Here is a 21,203-nt window from a genome sequence, read left to right on the forward strand (position 1 = left end):
GGTGGCCAGCTGAGAGTGGTGGGAGCGCGTTATCTGGCAACGGATACAGCATATTGAGCCAGTTAATGGCTCATTAAGGCGGCCCTCGTTGGCCTCGTTGGCAAATATTTGACATAATTTTGCTGGCACCCGAGTTCCTGTGGCCCAACTCTCATTAACATAGCAATGTCCTTGAGGCGCGTTCACCGGATTTCCATCAAGTTGGCCAAATGCCAAGCGGCCACCAACTGCATGTTAAACCATGATCGAGCACAAAAGCACGTCGGCAGCGCATTGTGCAACGCAACTAACTTTCTAAACTGATGGCTGCACCTTGACGGCTTCCTTTGCGTCGGCTCCAACACACACACACCTAAGAGGAGAATGGTTGGCAGAGGGAGACAATCAGAAAGCAATATGCAAATAGGTGGACAGTACAGTGATTGGCAGTTGTAATCGGACAAATAAAAGTGATGCTCTTTTGATTTCGGAATAGCAGACAACTTTGCAATATCTCTGCATTTCGAAATGTCAGGCCCATTTTATGTAAAGAAATAATATAATAATGTTCCTCAAGAACTTGAAAAACTGCAAAAGCAAGCGACAGATTGGTTGAACTAAAGATATATAGCACTAGTTGAGTAAAAACTATTTCATATTATGCAGATTTAAAAGCAGAAAGTAATTATGAGAGCGTAAGTAGAAAGGAAATACTATAAGAATAAAAAGTAATACTAAAGAAAACAAAAGAATAAGTTCGCTGAAAGAAATTGACCAACAAGTCAGTAGCAGAAGAATCTCAAGCTTTTTAGCTCCCGAGAAAAAATGGAAAGGACAGCGAAAAGTCTTAGGTTTTAAGTTAAGGCAATTATATAATTGTTTAGGAAACTGTGAGAATTTTATTAGTAATTGACATTAGAAGGAGAAGATTTGATTTAGAATAATCAAAAGATGAGCTCGACTGCTTACATGTTTTATATCAACAAAAAAAACTGTATATATATAATTGTTCTCTAAGAATAGAGATGATAATCCCACCAAATGCAAAGTTAAAATACTCTACTTAAATTATTTAAAAATAATGATGAGCTAGAGTACCTCTTATTGGAATGTACGGAAATGCAAATATATATTTGTATTCCTCAGTAATTGATCATATGTAGGCATCGTTTTTATATACTTATCTTCATCTCATAAGTCTCATTTCACCTCTCAAAAGATAATGGGTTTTGACTTGTGGCATAATGGGTTAATAGAATATAGGATATACATGTATGTGATATGATTGACATCTTTCTCAGTTTTTAGAATATTTTAATCAAGTTATTGATATCTTGTGATTGCTTGAAAGGTGAAGGCAGCTTTAGATGTTTATTTTGTTGCCAATAAAGTCAATCATACTTTTGTATTTAAGCCTGAGTTGTCAGTTAATATATCCTGACTAGTGTGCGTAGGTATGGCGCGTCATTCAACCTGCAGATATCCGTCTGCCCCTCCTTAATCCGTTGGCTTTGAAGTGTTTGGTCAGGTAAGCACAAAGTGTCCACTTGACTTCCGTTTTGTGATTTCTTCAGCTGTGTGTATGTGTATGTGTGTGTGTGTGGTTCATCATGCGCCTCGATTCCCGGAATCGAAGCCGTAAACGTGACATGTGGCTGGCATATATGTCAGCATGCAGTATTAGTCGTTCTCCACCCTTCGCCCTCCATCAGCCTGCTGCTTGCAATAGTTTCTGCGGTTTTTATCTATTGTATTTGCATTGGCATTTCTAGGGTTACGAGTATTTACATTGCTGCCCCTTGTTGTGCATACGGGTGCATAAATATTTACACATGCAACAGCCGCCGCCCCCCTCCTTCCCCAATAGCGCTATGTATTCGCCCAAAATACACGAAAAGCATTGGCTCTGCCGCCGCCTCATTGAGTGCCAATTGACTGGGCGCCGCATTGGGGCATGGCTGCCGATGTTGGGGCAGATGCATGATGCACTTTAAAGTGTCATTGATATTTGCATATTGCAGGGTACAAGTATTTCAGCGCGGCTTGCCAATTCCCCGCTGTGAACGATTTTAAATACAGAACTGATTCAAGCACGAAATTCCAAATTGCAAATATTTGTAGTGGATTTTCAGAGCTAAGCAAATATGTACAATTGCCAAATCAAGTGAATGATTAATAAAGGGGGATAAAAACCTACGTATATTTACGAATATTTATGGAAAACGGGAAGAGTACAACACTATTGCAGTTCATATAACTTCAATTTAGTTGAAGCGCAAAATGTAATTTACAGCAAACAAACAAATGGATTGACCTTTAAACCATTGCAGTGAACAAAATAAATTTAATTCCTACCATTTTTAATGTATTTATTTACTTTTTCATGCTACTTGTTACGTGTTTAAATCGTTTATCTAAACATGTCATTATAAACGCCACTTAAATACAGAGATTGGGCATAATGGATTGTCACATTTTTTGTTTGAGCTTTGGTTCAAAATATAAATCAAATATTAATCACTTTTTCCTAATAATACAACTTACAATTGTTATTCCTTAATCAGAGTTAGTACTGGATAGGTGGGTGAAAGGGTCACCCGAAAAATTTTATTAATGAATTAACTAAAAGTAAAAATAAAGCAAAATCGTGATGACTACAAATTTTGGTCAATCGATTAAACGAACAGTCGAACATTTCCTGATCGATTTGTCTCATCGTCCTGATTTAAATAAATTAATAATATAATTTATGGGGTCATACGTATACATATGTTAAATTTTTCAAGATCCTTGTGGTCTGACGCGGAGTCTGCTCGCGCAATGATGTAGATTTATAGACTTGTTGAAAAATATTCCTTCCTTAAAAAATAATTCATTTAAATGTAACTTTAAAGAGCTTTAGCTTTGCTCAATAGCTTTCAATACGCTAAATATTTCAAGATCCTTGCGGTCTTACAAGGAGTTTGCTCGCACAATGATATAGTTTTATAGACTTGTTGGAAAATATTTATTCTTTACATGGGGATAAAGCGACATGGGAAGGAGTATAAAAACAATCGCTCTGTACTTATAATTAAAAAATAATTCCTTTAAATGTAACTTTAATGAAAAAATATATATTATAGCTTTGCTGAATAGCTTTCAAATAGAGTAGCTCCAAAAAAGGCCGATAGGCAAATAGATATATGTATATCTATATATAGACTGTGTGTACATCTCTTCAATTGCTTTAATCAGCTTTGATCAGTTGGGCGATGCCATCTTCATGACAAACGTATAATGCCCTTTTTGGGAAGGGTAAAAAAACGATCGCACCCAATTATGTCGCCGCAATTTCCTGTTCAACTCAATCAGCACAAGACAATTATATGATGTTTATCAGTTAACTCTTTTCTTTTCTGCCCATGTGCCCATATGCCCATGTGCCCATATACTTGTATATGCAACAGCATATGCCCATAAGAAATCTCTAAAATTTTCATTGACTTTGGCCTCTCAGCGAGACTTTCAAGTCGCGCTTTGTCGTCAAATTATGCAAATTTTCCGGCGAGTGCTGCGAGTGTGGGCATCAAATCAGAAATCTGAAATCAGTTATGAGCAGGCCAGAGATACGAGTATGTCGCAGCTCAACAGAATGCCTGCCAGATTTGGGTCATTGATATCAGTTCGATGTGCCAGCGGCAGTTGCACCAGCAATAGCAACAACAAACACAACAGACTTCAGCACATTGTCAGTGCCAAAGGAGTGTTGAAATAAGATGCACGCATCTGAAAGATGCAAGATGCACGACGCCAACAACAGCAATAATAACAACAACTAGACACATTTCTCATTACATTAATCACACCCACAGCAGTGCGGACGCGTCGGAGCATTTGATATGTCTGCATATGTATGAGTATAGTATATATACTAAGTACAAAAAAACAAAAGACAACATTACACTGATAAAAAACACACGTACATTTTAATATTTACAACGTGTTAATATTAAATATTTACACCATTGTGTTTAAGTAGATTTAAAGTGTCCATACTTCAACTTCGAGCTTAAGATTAAACTATTAAATTTAAAGTGTGGCGGGTATTTAATCATAAGTGATAATTGTTAAAGTCGCGAATATGTTTAGTCTTGGAAATATCGATCAGTTTGTTAATCTTCCATCGCTTGAGCGATCATCCCTAAAGCTGTGAACTGCTTAATGCGCAGTAAGAATAAAGCACAATATCTTTAATAATATTGATGTTGTGGACGTGGGTTTGATTCACGCCAATAGTGTCTTTTTGTTTATACTTGTAATTATAAAATTATTTTTTCCATTTTTTCTGTCTACTCTTCTGTATTTAATCATTTTTAATACGATATTTCATGCATATTTATTTTAATAGAACAAGCACCATATTTATATTACAAAACCATTTCCAGTGTATTTTTTTTTATTATTTTAAAAAATATTGTAGTTGCTCTCTATTTATACTTAGCTTAGTTCAATTAATATTGATATCATATTAAAATTGGGAAATAACTGATTGAATACACCTACTTGACATATACTTAATTTATATATTAACTTTTGATTTATACTCCACAACTGCTAAAAACCCGACTTAGGAATTTTAGTCAATGTTTGCCTCTAATTTAAAAATATTCGAATTATCTATTAAAAATATTAATATTTAATATATTTCTTGTTTATTTCCATCAACAACTAATATTTCAATATATTTCAATCAACTACAATTATGTAATTTAAATAAAGTTGAAAAAAAAACTAAAATTTACCATGGATTATAGTAAATTTAACTTTTTGTTATTTGAAGTTGACGCATATTAATATTAAATCTGGTTCTTTAATGAAAAAAATGAAAGATTTGCACTTTGTTTTAAATATTATTCACATTTAAATTAGTAATTGAGTATGTTTTTAGTTAAATGTAAGTAAATTTAAATACAAAATATAAGAACATTGAATTGAATTTGAAAATATTTATTTTCACTATGCAATTTTTTTGTGAGTGTAAGGGATAGAGAGAGCGAGAGGGAGAGAGCGAATGAGCTGGCGGGGGCCTTGAGTGCATCTAATGGACGGACAGACCAGCAACATGGCTGCCTAGATGCAGGCTCACTCATCCATCCAGAGCGCGTTGGCAGGAACAGTTGACGCCTTTAGTCGACTGTTTGTTTGACTTTGTTTAACACTTTTCGCACAAAGGGCCAACTAAGGCGACCCCATTGGGGCACAGAAGGCACATGTGGAACCCATTTCTCTATTACGGCTATGTTGCTGCCGTTTCGCTTGTGTTGGTCTTCGTGTGTTCTTTGGTAAAATAGTAAAATGGGTTAAAGCAAACGAGGCCCTTTGGCAAACACACACATACACACACACACACTCATACATATGTATCTCAGAGATAGAAATTGTTTAACGGAGCATGCTAAGCGCGGCTTTATAACGGAAGCTTAACCCGCTCGCTCACTCACTCATGAATAAATAAACAATGCCTGTTCGACATAGTCAGCAAACAAATTTATAAATGTACATACACACATACACGTATTTGTCATTTGTGTGTGTGTGTGTGTTTGTGTGTGTGAACAGACACAGCATTTAGTAAAACAAAAGCTCTTTATCAATTGCCATAAAAGGCAGACCAGACCAGCACGCCGCCAGTGCGCATTAATCGATCATCGGGCCCATAAATTATGCAATTTAAATAAAAATGAGATTTCAATCCGCCAGACAGTAGCGCACGCCTCATTGCATGCTGCCTGCATTCAGCATTCAGCACTCAGCACTCGCGTATTGCAATTTCTTGGAAACACACGAATACGTCTATATCTGTGCCCGAGGATGCTGTAAGGCCGCGCTTGCGTGTGGTCAGCTCCACAGCCCACGCCCGTCAGTTGCTCAGAGAGTCAGAGTCGGAGTCAGTTAGTCAGTTGGTCCCATGGCACCCACATTTTGATGGACAGGGGAGCCAGAGGGGCTCCGCTTCAACTTCGCTGACACTTGGACAGTTGAATAGTTGGGCGGGCTAGATTCGATAACTTTCAATGCATTTGCTTGGCAGTCTGGTGCGGGGGCGGTGAAGGCAGTGGAGGCAGCGGAGGCAGACGGGGCGATGAATGGCCGTCGAAAAATATTACAATTATTGCAGAGAGCTGTAAATTATTTGCATTCGCGACCTCCTTTCGCGACCTGCATGGGCGTTTCAGTTTTAAATTTATGTTAAGCAGCTGAAATAATATTGTGAGTTTTATGCAAATTGAGCGATTCGTGTACATATCTACCGACTGTACTTGTATGTATGTATGTGTGGGAGTGTGTGAATGGCAGTACTAGGTGTGTGGCGAAGGCCTTAAAGTGTTTAAAGAAAGCAGCAGGTGTACCAATTAAATCAAGGACTGTGATATTTTAAGAACTACAAAATAATCATTATTTTATAATTTTATTCATTCGCTCACAATATTATGAATAATTTTTAATTTTACTTTACAACTTACAACAAAAAAAAAAAAACCTTTAAAAGGAGATTATTCTTTTCGTTTTATTTTTTTGATCAAAAGTAAAACTCAAGTTGTATTTGTCCCTGCCTTTTTCATAGGGAATAAGGAGAACCTTTATATATTTCGTTAAACAGTAAGTCAAGACGAACCCTTATAGTACAGTTTTGGACTAAAAAAATCCTTAAAAAATATTTTCAGGCAAAATTACAACTTGAGTTTTATTTTCGATAAAAAAAATAAAAATAAAACTCAATAAGTGAATGATTTTTTCGTGTAAAACCAAATATTAAAGTCGACTGCTATTGAAACGCTGCTTTTGTGTATTGCGAACAGCAAGCTTGAGAACTGTTAAGCCCACTTTAAGCCACACCTAACGGAATTTTGTTTTGTTAAGTATAGTTCTAACTTAAGTGCTGCTCAGTAAAGTTCAGTTATTAAAGCGTGTGAATAAGTATTAAAGAAAAACATTTCAAACATTGCTAAATGCACGATTTTCTAATAATGTCTAGCAAATATTTAAAAGCAATGTTTAGCATTTCTTTTGGTTTACTTGTACAATGAGAAAGCTTTGTCATTTATTTTTTCACTTAAAGTAAACCTACAGTGAGCTCCATTATTTCAAAATAGTTCTGATTATTAGCCACAGCCCGTACTCGTATATTTTTTGTGTCAGTCTCAAATAGTTCCACAATATATGAGCTTTATATTTTCTGTTTTTCATCACTTCAGATTTATTTATCTCTCTCTTATATTTGTTAATTATGACCTATATAAGCTATCGCATTTTCTTTATTCATTTATTTATTTTTATGAAGTTTATTACAAGTATCGGGTTACTTTTAAATTGTTACGCTAGTCATTACAAATTGAATTATATCGAGCTTATTATTAGGTTATTTTCGTATTATTAATTAATTAATAATTATCATCCATCTATAAACATACACAAGATAGAAACCATTGACATTGTAATCTTATTCTAAAATTTTAAACACTCTATTGGTCTACAGACTTTACTTAAATTCTTTTATAAAAGGGAAGAGAGTTATGTGCCCCAATTTATAAAATGTTATAACAAAAATCCAAACAAGACATACTTCAACAATGTGCTCAACTTAACGTGCAGTCTTTCAATTTTCGAAGCTAATGAACGATTTCAAGCACAGCTCCAAACAAAGATAATTGCAGAGCTTAGCCCAACTGGCCAGCAACCCGGCCCAACGCCCCTCCCACCAATTAAACGCCGCTGCCACGTCAATGGACGGAGACTCGTAATTATGTTACGTAAAGCGCTTTCAAGGGTCAGCCTTGGAGTAAAGCGCCTTATGTGGCTTATTTGTAGCTCACACTCAAATAAAAAATGGCCATTAAATGCAAGCCAAAGTGCTCCCAACGACCACCAGCTTCAACTTATTTCGTGCAATATTTATTTTTATGCCAACTGCAATGCAATGCACAATGATAAGCCAGCCAGCCGGCCAGTCAGCCCAGTGGCCCAGTCGCCATGGAGTGGACAGTGGCCAGTGGGCAGCGGACAGGGGTGACAACAACAAATACAAATACAACAACAACGACAGCGAATATTTATGGTCGTCACATAAAACGCATAATCAGTAAACGAATGCGTAGGGATTAAGTGAATGGCCAAGGGGGCGAGGAAGCGAGGGAGCGGGGGACGGAAGGCATGATAGCTCGCTTGACGAATGTGCAACATTTAATGTCGCTTGGCGCTATCAGACATGTCCACATACTATATAATATACATGCTCATATATGCCTTTATTTGTACAAGTATGCTTTATGTGCCAACGGAAGCAAAGTTGAGGGAAATTGACAACAGAAACATTGCCATCGCCATAGCCATGCAAATACGAGTTCATCGAAGTGGCAATCGCAACTGGAGAACGAAGCGCACGCACCTTGAATCGAAAGCCAGTGCCAGTCACTGCTCAGTCCTAGGCGCCGGCGATCACTTGAGTGAGTCACAGCGCTAAATTAGATTGTTGCATGCTTCTAAAGTGCAATGTCTGCACTTTGCACCTTGCCGCTTGTTGCCATTTGTAGCTGCCACCGGCGCCCCCTTTCCCCCCTTTTGTGTCAATTGATTGAATTGGAAAATATAATGGCTTGCTCCATCACTGAGAATGTACACTCAGAGAAACCTTGGGGTAGGCTGAGAACGGTAAAGCCGTTACTGCCTTTTTCAAAAGTGCCAGTATTTTTCCCCTTCGCATCTCTTTTATTATTGACCAGCCTATATAAATTTAACTAAATGAACTGCTACAACTAATAATAATAATTAATTTGTGCTTTTAAATAATTTTAAAATTTAATTTAATTAAGCATGGCTATATCGTTTCGTCTGCTCATGCTAATTAAGAATATACGTCTATATATAAGTACTTTATGGGGTCGCAGATGCTGCCTTCTCCCTGTTATACACTTTGCAAAAATCGTGTGTAACCTTTGTACCCTACGGCTGCAGGGTATAAACATTCCACCATTTTAAAACGCGTTGCGTATGTATTTGATGATATGACTTCAAAGCCTATCTATTTGATAACGAAAAATATGTAATTTGGCTTAAAAATATCAAAGTATTACTTTCATATCAAGCTGTAACAAAAATAACTGAATTCCAGGGGCCTTAGCATGAATAATTTTGATAATAACAATTTGATACAATAAGTATGAAGGAAACAATTATGAGTCAATTACAAGTGATTTGTTATCATTGTTTCTTTGCGCGTATCTATAAGTACAAAAGACAAATTGAAAAACCTCATAACATAATAACTAATAACTACTATCTACCAAAACAATTCATAAACATATGTATTTCTAGAACTTCCGCAAGCCCCGCTCTCTTTATAGTGAGTCAGTAACTTGTTACTTCCTTTTCTTCATCTAATTTCTTTACGAATTTCTCACAAATTTCACTTTTTTCAAATATACTCATTATCAATCCTATTGTGTTTATATTATGAAGTTAACAATAGTTGTTGTACTCGATTTTCGATTTTTTAATGCAGTTTTCACTCACTTGGAAGTCAAATTTTAAAAAACAAATTCTACACTTGTGTTGTAGAAAAGCAAATAAGTAGGTCAAAATTAAAATTGCTAGCTTTTGTACTTTGTTCATTAATCATTAATTCAGCTACTTTACATTTTAAATACTAGGGATCGGCATGTGTCTATCATTATAAGAGATATAGGCTATTATGACGAACTGCATTAATTCTGCAAGGATATTTATGCTCAGATAATTGACAATAAATTGCAAAGAAAGCAAAAATGTATTCATAACTTTTGGAAAATCCCAGCTTCAGCACTGCGCAAATACTGCCTTAATCTGTTGCGATCCGGTTTGAGAAGCATTTCTTGTTGTATATACCTTTTTCTCTGAGTGTATGTTTGTCTCTGGGTGTGCGTGTTAATTAAAGCCCTGTAATGTCATTAGTTGGCCTTTTGACTTGCTATCGACGGCAATGAGCGACGTCGCGCTAATTAAGTTTGCATCTAGGCAGTCGGGAGCACCAGGCCCACTGAATCATATGTCATGGGTGTGCAAAGTGCCCCCCAGACCGAGTCCGAGTCGGAGTCCGACCCCGAATCGGCTACTCATAGCTGCAAGCTGCAGGCTGGTGGCTGCTGGCTGCTGGCTGCAGAACGCGGAAGGCACGCAACATGAGGCGCACTTTTAATTACCATTTGCGAGCTCTGATAACAGTTAAATTGATTTTGATTGCTTTATACGATGCCTATAAATCAGAGGTTTTTGGAAGCAACGCACGACACGCTCGGACATTTGCAAATTCTGTAACGTGGGCTGACAAGAATCCGTACAAGTACTACAAGTATATAGTAGAAATATGCGCAATAGTAGATGCGAGAAGTAGATGGAAACCGCAACAACCCGAACTGCTACCCACTTGGTGTCAACTTCAACTCCAGCGACAGCATCAAACACGAAACGAAACATTTTGTGCGATTAGCTTGTAAGATTGTTTAGTTTTTTGCTGGTCGGCCGGAGTTTTGTAACTCGATTTGCAGTTGCGGCACAGTGCGCGAGAAAAGAGTTAGTGTTTGATAAACTGGATTGCCAATTGCTGGACAGATGAACAGATAGACTGGCCCGAGCGACAGCCAGCAGTTGAATGGACGCACGAATGCATTTGGCCAACGCGACGGGCTCGGAGTCGGAGTCGGTGTTGTTGTCGTTGTCGTTGTCTTCGGTGTTTGCCCACTCGAATGCCTCCAAGTGCCAATTTTATCGAATTATTTGCACTTAACTCGCAAATTCAATTTGAAATAACGAGCGAGCTTTTTATGTGTGTGTGTGTGTTGCTGTTTGTGCTTCAGATATTTGGCTAATGTGGAAATATAAACACGCTACCCCAACGTCATATTCAAATCAAAAACATAGAGTAGTGCATTTAATGCTAATATACAATACATAATATGCTAGATTCAAAAGGTGCTGTTTACTTTGGAACACACCTTGTATATTAGCACTTGACCGAATAAAAAACACAGTTAAATTCACTTACTAGGACAATATATAAACTATTCACCCAATTCTGTTTTTACACGTTCTTTTTATAGGCGGTTTTGATTTAACACGGTTAGAAAATTTTAAATTGTATATATTGTTATACGACTTTATTCCATTAGCACGATTTAAAATAACACAAAATCAATTAATTAAAACACAAACAGCTTGAAACCATTCTTATAAGGGTCGTTATGCTCATTATACTATACTACTTGTATATGTGATTTAATAAAATAAAGATAAATCCAGGTTTTTTCACTTATTTTAATAGGTTTTAGAGATTAGGAACCAGTCCCCTAATTTTGCATATGATCAATGTACTTTTTTACACGGTTTTTCAGTAACCAATCTACCGTGTAGAAACAGAATTAGCTGTATTTCAATTAGGATTTCATAAAACTTAAGCCCGAAAGATGGCTTATAAATAAATCGTTCCTTCGCAGAAATACTGCGCGCACAAATATTAATGTCATCCAAATAAATTTCGGATATTATACTGTAATATTCATGAGGGTGAAGAGGTATAATATTTAAACTAAAATATCATACAATTTAAGTCCGAAAGTTCATTTAAATGATGGCCTATAAATAAATCGTGCCTTCATAGAAATACTGCGCGTACAAATATTAATGTCATCCAAATGATTTCGGATATTATACTGTTATATTCATATAATACAAGTAGATCTTATTCCTAATCAGTAATGCAAGACAAATCCATATATTTAGGTCTGTCCATCCGTCTATGTGAACGCAAGAAAAGTATAGGAGGTATAATAACGAGACCTGTTATTCACATTGCCTAAGTATATTGTTCTAGGTAGATCAAGTTTGTGCAATATTTGTTCTTATGATTGGTTACGGAGTATTAAAGAGGTTACGGAGCATTCCATTCTTTAAGCGCTCTTTTTTAGATACCACACGCAATAATAAATAAAAATCGTAATCTTAATAACACAAACTCCGTGCAACCACCAATTGTTCTGAACGTTAATTAAGACAAACAATATAATGTCGAACTTGTTAATTTGTGTGAAAGCTATCTGAATACAGCTTACCACTGTTTTCCAAAGCTACTATTTCGCACGTTCCGGGCGGTTTTTAGGGCTGTATGTGAAAATTAACGAAAATACAAAATTTTACCAATCAATTATCTGCTTATTGTAGGGCGCATTTCAAATTAAAACTAACAATATGTAAGACCCATAGAAGTTGGAAAAAAAAAACCATTCGCAGTACAAAGTAAAGTACAAACATACAATCGCTCTCACTGAAACGCAAAAACTCAATTGATATCTTTGTCGACTTTATTGGGTCGTGTCAATATGGCCGCAAGGTGGCAGCACTAGACTCGGAAAATGGAAAAACCCATTAATGCACATAAGTACGAGTGAATGTGTCTGCCGTGGCAAACAGGCCAGCCAGCAGCGGGCAGTCTTTGGGAGCTGCGGGCCGGGCCAAGATCGCAGCCGTTGTCTTGTTATTGGATTACAATGTATGGAGCTGTGCTTATTGTGGCACTTGCAGAGCAAATGCTTAAGAAAAGGTGTGTGTATGTGTGTGTGAGTGTGTGTACTGACTGCTGTTGTTGTTGTTGTTGTTGCTAAGCATGTTGCAACACTGCCATTGAGTGGAATTTGATTCGAGTTGAGCGCCAGATTAGCAGCTTCAGAGTTTAGTGGGCTTGGCCGTCCAGCTGTTTGGCCAACATCGTTGTTTTGAAACGTCTCTGACGTCTCTGTCAGTCGCACTATTCGGGCCATAATATAAATACATTTTTACTTCTCCATTGCATCGCTTTTATGTGCGTCTTTCCCATCAACGTCTGTTAACGTTGTCATTGACGCAAGCTGGTCGTGCAACTTTTTGTGCTAGACGCGGTGGCGGCGGTGCCGGCGGCAACCACAAATTAGCATAAGCAACCACGACCATGTGTTTATTTTTTGATGGCGCTAATCTTTATCTCTATCTCTATCTTCCCTCTCCGACTCCGTGTCATTGCAGTAAAAATGAGAAGGATTGCGACGATGACGACAAGGATGATGTCCATGACATTATGCCGCCGGCCAATTACATACAAATATCGCAGGGCAAGATACAGTTGGTGCATCAGACGCGCTCGCTGGAGCAGGACACCGGCAGCAGTGGTGGGACTTTGAGTCTGGAGCGCAGCGATAAGGTAAGTGCAGTCAATAATTGACATCCTCGTTTGGCCCTGATGGCTGTAGTCGGTTTAGATGCCCTGTGGTGTTGGTCCTGCTTACAAACACGATCGTAGTCATTGACACACATGCCCGTATCTAGCCACTCCCATTTAGCTAATTGTAAGCTCCTGGGTAACCACATAGACTGCCCGTCCACTACAGACAATCAGCCAGTGTAGAACCACGTCCATGTAACCATCATCATCATCTTCATCACCATCATTGTCAAATCATTGTCAAATCTCACAAAATGCAACTAACCTGCTGCGGGCCGGAAAATTCGAAGGCCCAGTCTATGTTATTTGTTAACCCAGTTCGTGTGTGTAGTGGAGAAGGTGCAAAAAGTGCAGCACCACCACCGTTCTAGCCAAATTTGTGAGTGGCGTGTGTAAAATTGCCGCCATGCCATGCAAACTCTGGAAACTTTGGACGAACACCTTTGAACCCCGGCTTACGTGCCGGCACAACGTCAAGGCGCCCCACAGCGATTGATGAACGAGAAATGCATGGGAATTATGATTTCTTGACATGCAGAAGGGTCACGATAGCCTCCAACTCCACACCAATATCTGCTCAAGTGCGAGATTTTGAAAGTGTGCCTTTGTTGTTATTGAAAGCTTTGTATCGCAGCTCACTTTAAACTTTTAAACTTGACTAGATTATGATTGAGAATTGCTCAAATGTTCGCCGACTGGCTATAGTTGTATAATTAAAACAAAATAGAACGCTACAGTCGAGCAAGCCCGACAGTAAAATAGCCTGTACTCTCCACAAAAAGGAAAAATAAACAAGATAGAACGCTACAGTCGAGCAAGCCCGACAGTAAAATAGCCTGTACTCTCCACAAAAAGGAAAAATTAAAAAAAAAAAAAATTTAAAAAAAATAAATTATTAAAAAAAATGAATGAATTAATTAATTAAAATAATTAATTAAATTAAATTAGAATACATGTTTATGTTCAGTTTTAACAGCACACATTTACATCACGTACCTATGCGTGTTTATATGCGTGTATGTATGCAGCACAAAGTTGAACAAAAGCAGCGACAACAACAGCTGCGGGCAGCGCTGCCGACAGAGCTGCAGGCAGCGCATGAGCAGCGATTTTACTTATGGCTATAACTTTCTTCAGAATTGACCTATCATGATGAAATTTGGCACACGGACACATTAGTACTAACTGGATGTACCTACCAAAATTGATTTTTAAATTCCGAGAATTACGGAAGTTATAAGAAAAAATACGAATTGCGGGGGAGTGGGGGGGTGTATCAGAAAAAATAAACAAACTCGTTCTGCCTAGGGCTTATAGGAACCTTGATACCAATTTTGGTTATCCTAGCTCTTGTACTTACTGAGATCCTTGCGCTCATACAGACAGACGGACAGACGGACAGACGGACAGACGGTCAGACGGACAGACGGACATGGCTATATCGACTCGTCTTCTCATCCTGATCAAGAATATATATACTTTGTGGGGTCTGCCACGCCTCCTTCTGTGTGTTACATACATGCGCACAAAACTAGTATAGCCTTTCACCCTTTGGGTACAGGCTATAAAAAAAATAAAAAAAAATTTAAAAAAAATTTAAAAAAATTAATGAATTAATTTATTAAAATAATTAATTAAATTAAATTAGAATACATGTTTATGTTCAGTTTAAACAGCATACATTTACATCACGTACCTATGCGTGTATGTATGCAGCACAAAGTTAAACCAAAGCAGCAACAACAACAACAGCTGCGGGCAGCGCTGCCGACAGAGGCAGCGCATGAGCAGCGATTTTACTTATGGCTATAACTTTCTTCAGAATTGACCTATCATTATGAAATTTAGCACACGGACACATTAGTACTAACTGTATGTACCTACCTGATTTTTAAATTCCGAGAATTACGGAAGTTATAAGAAAAAATACGAATTGCGGGGGAGTGGGGGGGTGTATAAGAAAAAATAAACAAACTCGTTCTGCCTAGGGCTTATAGGAACCTTGATACCAATTTTGGTTATCCTAGCTCTTGTACTTACTGAGATCCTTGCGCTCATACGGACAGACGGACATGGCTATATCGACTCGTCTTCTCATCCTGATTAAGAATATATATACTTTGTGGGGTCTGCCACGCCTCCTTCTGTGTGTACATACATGCGCACAAAACTAGTATAGCCTTTCACCCTTTGGGTACAGGCTATAAAAAGACAGCAAAGAGCCCTATAAGAAATATACACACTGCCTAATAGTTTACACAAGCCACAGGCATTTGCTGCAAATAAATTTATTAACTGCTCTCGGGCCAATCCAGTAGTTTAAATTACAATGCGACTCGCAGATGAATTCCAGCTACGTAGCCAGCCAAGTTTCTAGCATGAAACGAACTTGGGCCAGTAGAAGCCTTATGTATGCCACAAGGGGCAGGCAAGAGGTCCACAGCATTATGATTCAATTTAAGGTCGCTGCTAGGTAGAGCGTCGGTTTAACTCAGATAGTTCAGCTTTTACGATTGAATTTTTGACAAGTTAAACTAACAAGCGTAAATGGTCCTTATTAATGCAAATTTAGCATTATAGACCGAAAGTAAATTAAATTTAAATATCACGCTTTGAATGTAAAACTAAGAATGAACCAACATATTTATTTTCCAACAACTTTGTTATATTTGCCATTTGTGATCGATCATTATTGATTTCCCCTGCTGACCGCTGCGATTTGTGATTCGGATAAGTAAAACTTCAAATCGAAAACACAAAACACAAATCGGAAAAATATTATGATTACTAGATTTCGATTTTTCGATTTTGACAGTACATAGTCAGAATTTTGTCGAGACCTTTGCTGTGACTTTTTGACCAAAAATACTCAAATCAGAATGTTTTATTAAAACAGTCATCACAAGCGGTCCGCAGAGGCAAATCAACAATCGAAAATCCAAAATCACAAATCGCAAATCGCTACGACCTGCTGAACGCGCCGAATGCTTCAACATTTCACTATACTTCCCGAATAGTGTCTATACATTTCTTCAATCGGTTTTCCATTAAAATTTCAATCCGCAATTGAGTCGAGCCATACACCAAGGTTATTCCAATACATGACTCGTTTAACCCTGAATTAACTTATAAATATTATTTAATATGCAATCAGGCATCATTCATACATGTCAAGAAAAGCATCTGTAATAAATCTTTTACACATCATATAGCAATATCTTCTATAATCTGACTTTAAGCAAGCCTGCACCAAAACTTACCTCACAGCTTTCGTTTCAAATTTGAAGTTTTTTTAAAAGTTATTTAAAATCATTCACCAAATAAATACTTGTAGAAGCTAAAAATAGAAGGTAAATATGTATAAGTATTACAACATTAAAATTTACCAAAAAAAAAAAAAAATGAGAGATCAACTAATTTATGAATCTGAAAGCAAAATATTTAAAAATACGCAAAAGATCTACGCATTCTCTCATTGAGACTGAAATATAGATTTTTAGCAAGCAACTGGCGATGATTTCTAGCACCAATATATAATCTTCTAAAGGCACAAGCTTTGTAGGGATTTCCACTGCATCAAAGGCAGGACTAAGTTCTTGCAGACGATTTCGAAACGATGAAGTAGAGTCCTCTTCTCACTGCCCTCATGGCGCTCTGCATATCCTATGTACTTCTACATTTCCTATGCGCTCTCTGAAGTGGCTTTCTCAGTGTGTTTATTTTTTTTATTAAAAAAAATTTTTTTTTTATGCTGCAGAGTTTGAGATTTTTTAAATAAGACATCACTCTTACAGAATTTTTTAACTGCAAGTAATTTTGAAATCATACTTTATGCGATAATGATAGGCGCCGTGATGGGAACCCAGTCATATAGTCAGGAACGAACTCGCATAGTGGGACTCCTTTTCATCAACATTAAGAAAGATCTCCTTCCCTTATATGCCTTTGAAAAAAATATATATACATATTAAGAGACTTTTTTAATTTAGTTTTTAAAAGTAATTAACTTTTTATTTCTAACTCAAACATGTGCCTAATAAGTATACGATCGAGGAAATATTCGAATATATAGGTATCAGTAAATATATGGTTAAGAATAGCTATGGATAATTTAAGCAAGGAGGTCCATAAATATATAACTATGAACAATTTAAGCAAGAAGGTCCATATGCAACTACATTTTGTTTTATGGCATTCAAGCCAGGTTGAAGACGGGCCTATTGTTGAAGTGAACAGAATAATAGCTTGTAATTAGTACTATGTTTATAAGTACGAGTAGAACCGCTGCTGTGGAGTTTGGAGGAAGTGTGGAAACTGCAGCTATAGCCGAGTAGTGCTGGGATGCTTGAGTGCTCTCCTTTCCAGGTAGCGCCCTCACATTAAATGCACTGCTGAAGCGTTCCCATGCTGCCAGCCCAGGCCATTCTGGTTGCCGTTCACTGATCACGCTCCGACTTCCGTGACGTTTTAATAGCGCTAAGTATGGCGCATGCGCGCTCCTGAGCACTTGATTTATGGTAGTTACAAACACGTCCACTCTGCCATGGCCCATAAGCAGCTGCAAATGAGCGGAGCGGGTCGTGCGAGCAGCTTGCCTCAGTGCAGCACTGGGAAAATCTATGTAAATTGCAGTCGCCGGTTGACGTTGTAACATTTCCCAGAACTCTCTTTGAACCTTGGCTAACGCATAAGGTAATCAACCAGGCAGTGACAGAGGCAGAGACTGGCAATCAGTGGCGCTGTTTGTTGTCTGGGCGGCACGCAATGCCATCGTCATCAACAGCAACAACAACATCGCCAATTGCAGTCCCAGAGCCAGCACTCAGCTAAATGCGGGCTCTGCTTCTTTCTGGCCACGCTCGCTTGGCATCTAGACACACGCTAATTGAAGCTCATCTGGCGAAGTGGAAGCGAGCACTGCCCAGCTGTTGGTTGCTGCTGTCAAGCTTGGAAGCTTGGAAGCAGCTGCCAGCCAGCATGTACATATCTCTATATACATGGCAATTGGTGGAACAATTGTACAATGGAACACGTTTCTTGGTCAAAAACTGAGCAACTGCCTGTTACTCCCATTTACGAGTATTGTTTTCATGTCAAATCTTATCCCAGGAGCCCCATCATATGGGCAGTTTTTGGTGTTCGAAACTATTGGAAGAATCAAATATATCATCAGAGTACACCTTCTAGAATTTTTAAAAGACGGCAAGACGAAAGAACGGCCGTACCAGATTATAACAGATATCTGCGATTCGAAAACTATTTGTTTCTCTTCTTCTTATACAAGTACTGCTTCGCATGAGTATATTACTAAAATGTCAGAAATGATCAATTTTAAACCATTTTCGTTATTCTGTACTGCGTCTCAGCATCTCTGTAAACGATATTTGATGTTGTTCTATTTTGTTGCAGCAAAATAAATTGATTTTCAGGTCAACATACAGTCCATGAGTGAGACATTCCTTTCCTAAGTCGATCCCTACTAATTCGCAGGCTTGGCCTTGGGACTTGTTAATACTTAGTTAACGCGAAAGTGGTTTTTACCGGAAAATAAATGGGATGATCAAATTGATCAATGATCAAATGAGATCATCGGTATCCTTGGGCTTAAATTTCTCAAAAGCATGATTGGACTTCTGATTTTTAGCTTCGATTCATGTGGCGGCTGTCCAGAAGGGTTTAGTGAATTTTAAAAATTCCTGTGGGTAATGAACTGTGTCTTCCACATTATTCACGGTGTCGATCGATTTGTAATTTTTCATTTCGCTTAGGACTATTGAATAATATTGCCTTAATATTATATTAATATTAAAGTGATAATAATGTTTCGAGGATGATTCTGAACTAACAGCACAGGATTCAGGAATTTTTTAGGTAATTTTTTTACACCTTGGCTTACATTATTGGCGTTTCAGTAAGCATCCCTATCTTTTTTGCTAGCCTATGTTAACCGAGGATAGTGTAACTTCCCAACAGTGAAAGAATCCCTTAAGTCGGCTTAGTAGTCGAAGCCTATTCAATTCCAATAAACAAACAGGGAAATCTTTTCTCTTTATAATATTAGTATACAAGTATGTATATAGAAGTTTCTCAGTTTTGTTAAAATATTTTCCTTCTTTAATAACTACTAGAGTTTCTAAATACAAATAGTACATATGGGGGTCTTATGAGTATGAGAGATTGGAGATACAAAAACAATTTGAAGCTCTAGTTGTATTCTCTCTTAGAAAATCATTCCTCTTTGTAATATTAGTATGCAAATAGAAGTATGGGGGTAAGATATGGGAGATACAAGAACAATTTGAAGCTTAATTTCTATTATTTTATCTTAACAAATCTTTCCACTTTATAATATTAGTATGCAAATAGAAGTATGGGGGTCTTATAAGATACAAAAACAATTTGAAGCTTAAATTGTATTATTTTCTGTTATCAAATCTTTCCTCTTTATAATTTTGTATACAAATAGAATTGTGGGGGTCTTTTAAGATATCGGAGATACAATAACAATTTGAAGCTTAAATTGTATTCTTCTCTCTTAGGAAATCTTTCCACTTTATAATATGTATTTGTATACAAGTAGAAGTATGGGGGTCTTATGAGATATGGGAGATACAAAAACAATTTGAAGCTTAAATTGTATTCTTTTCTCTTAGCGACTATTATTCTCGATCAGAAAGAACGGCTTATATCAGTAAAGTGGTCAGGAAATCTGATCGTTTGCCTCATTGTGCCGCATGGTGAGGCAGCCCCAGCAGGCTGCCATGCTTACTCATGCGCACTTGCCAACTTAATGTGTGCGAATCACGGCCGACGGTTTGGCCGACCACATAGGAAAAGCCACTGCGTGTATCGATTACCAAAGCTAATGAGCGCCAACTTTAGAACTTTTCCGGCCAGCGTTTAAAGAAAACGCAACAGTGCCTGGGCCTGCCACACACGAGCTTAGCTTCAACAGTGCATCGTGGTATCATGGGTACAAAAATGGCTTTGAGCTGCCGCTGGTGCACGAACACCCACTCACAGATCACAGCTGGCCACATACTCGTATCTGGCTTTGGCTGTTTAAGGCCTCTCAGCGTCTGCGTCAGCCAGTCTACAAATTTGCTAAATAGCCTCCCGGTTATTGCACCAAGACGAGGTGCAGCCCTGGCTGCAATCATCGAGGCCTTTGTCGCCACAATCACACAATAGACCTGCCTCGGTTGCCGATGCTGCTGCACTGCATCCAGCACAATCATCAGAACCCAGTCACGTTTGCTTCGTTCGTTGCGTGGATGCCACTTATGTCGCCATCTTAGCAATCGTCGTCGCCGTTTCGCGACGTGATTGAAAAAGTTCATTGAACGTTGTACAATTTATTTGCAGCATTTGTTGTTGTTCGTCTGTTCGTTTGTACGTTTGTTCGACTGTCTGCACGTCTGCATGTCTGCATGTTTGTTCGCTTGCTTGTTTGTTTATTTATTTGCTCTCTCGCCTCACATTGCCCCGCATTTGGTGTTGCATTCTCACCCAGCTAATGCACATGCGCGCAGTTGTTTGTTGTCCCGTTGCCGTTTCTACGAACACGACTCCATACAGTCCATACAGAAGTCGACAGAAGTCGGATCTAGTGCCGCAGCTACGGCTGCCTTTTGTTGCGCTATTGTATCTATGCATGCATGTACATGTATTTATGTATCTGTCATTGTTTGTGTGAGCAGCAATATTTTTATAGAACTTGCCCAGATTAGCATAAGGCGTGCAGCAAGTACACAAATGATCACGCCAATATATTCAGTTTAGCACTGCTAATTATAAGTAGTGTTATAAATAATGTGAGGTAAAGAATATACTTCTATCTGTTTACAATTCTGTTTTATATAAGAATACACGTTCTCTAAGGTTATCAACTAATATAATATATATATACTATGTAGATGTATATTACAGATAGATATAGATATATATTACAAGTTATCAA

General features: G+C 37.8%; 1 protein-coding gene across 3 annotated transcripts in view; it reads left to right on the plus strand.

Moving 5' to 3' along the window:
* Positions 1 to 21,203, plus strand: part of LOC115633798 (ubiquitin carboxyl-terminal hydrolase 36) — a 76,219-nt gene that overhangs the window by 26,369 nt on the left and 28,647 nt on the right. For all 3 annotated transcript variants that reach the window (XM_030531279.1, XM_030531280.1, XM_030531281.1), the window contains exon 3: positions 13,048 to 13,222. In XM_030531279.1, coding sequence (XP_030387139.1) covers positions 13,048 to 13,222 — 175 coding nt within the window. The remainder of the gene's footprint in view (positions 1 to 13,047; positions 13,223 to 21,203) is intronic.

The sequence above is a fragment of the Scaptodrosophila lebanonensis genome, unplaced genomic scaffold, assembly GCF_003285725.1.
Source record: "Scaptodrosophila lebanonensis strain 11010-0011.00,11010-0021.00 unplaced genomic scaffold, SlebRS2 tig00000001-arrow-pilon, whole genome shotgun sequence".
Taxonomy (NCBI): domain Eukaryota; kingdom Metazoa; phylum Arthropoda; class Insecta; order Diptera; family Drosophilidae; genus Scaptodrosophila; species Scaptodrosophila lebanonensis.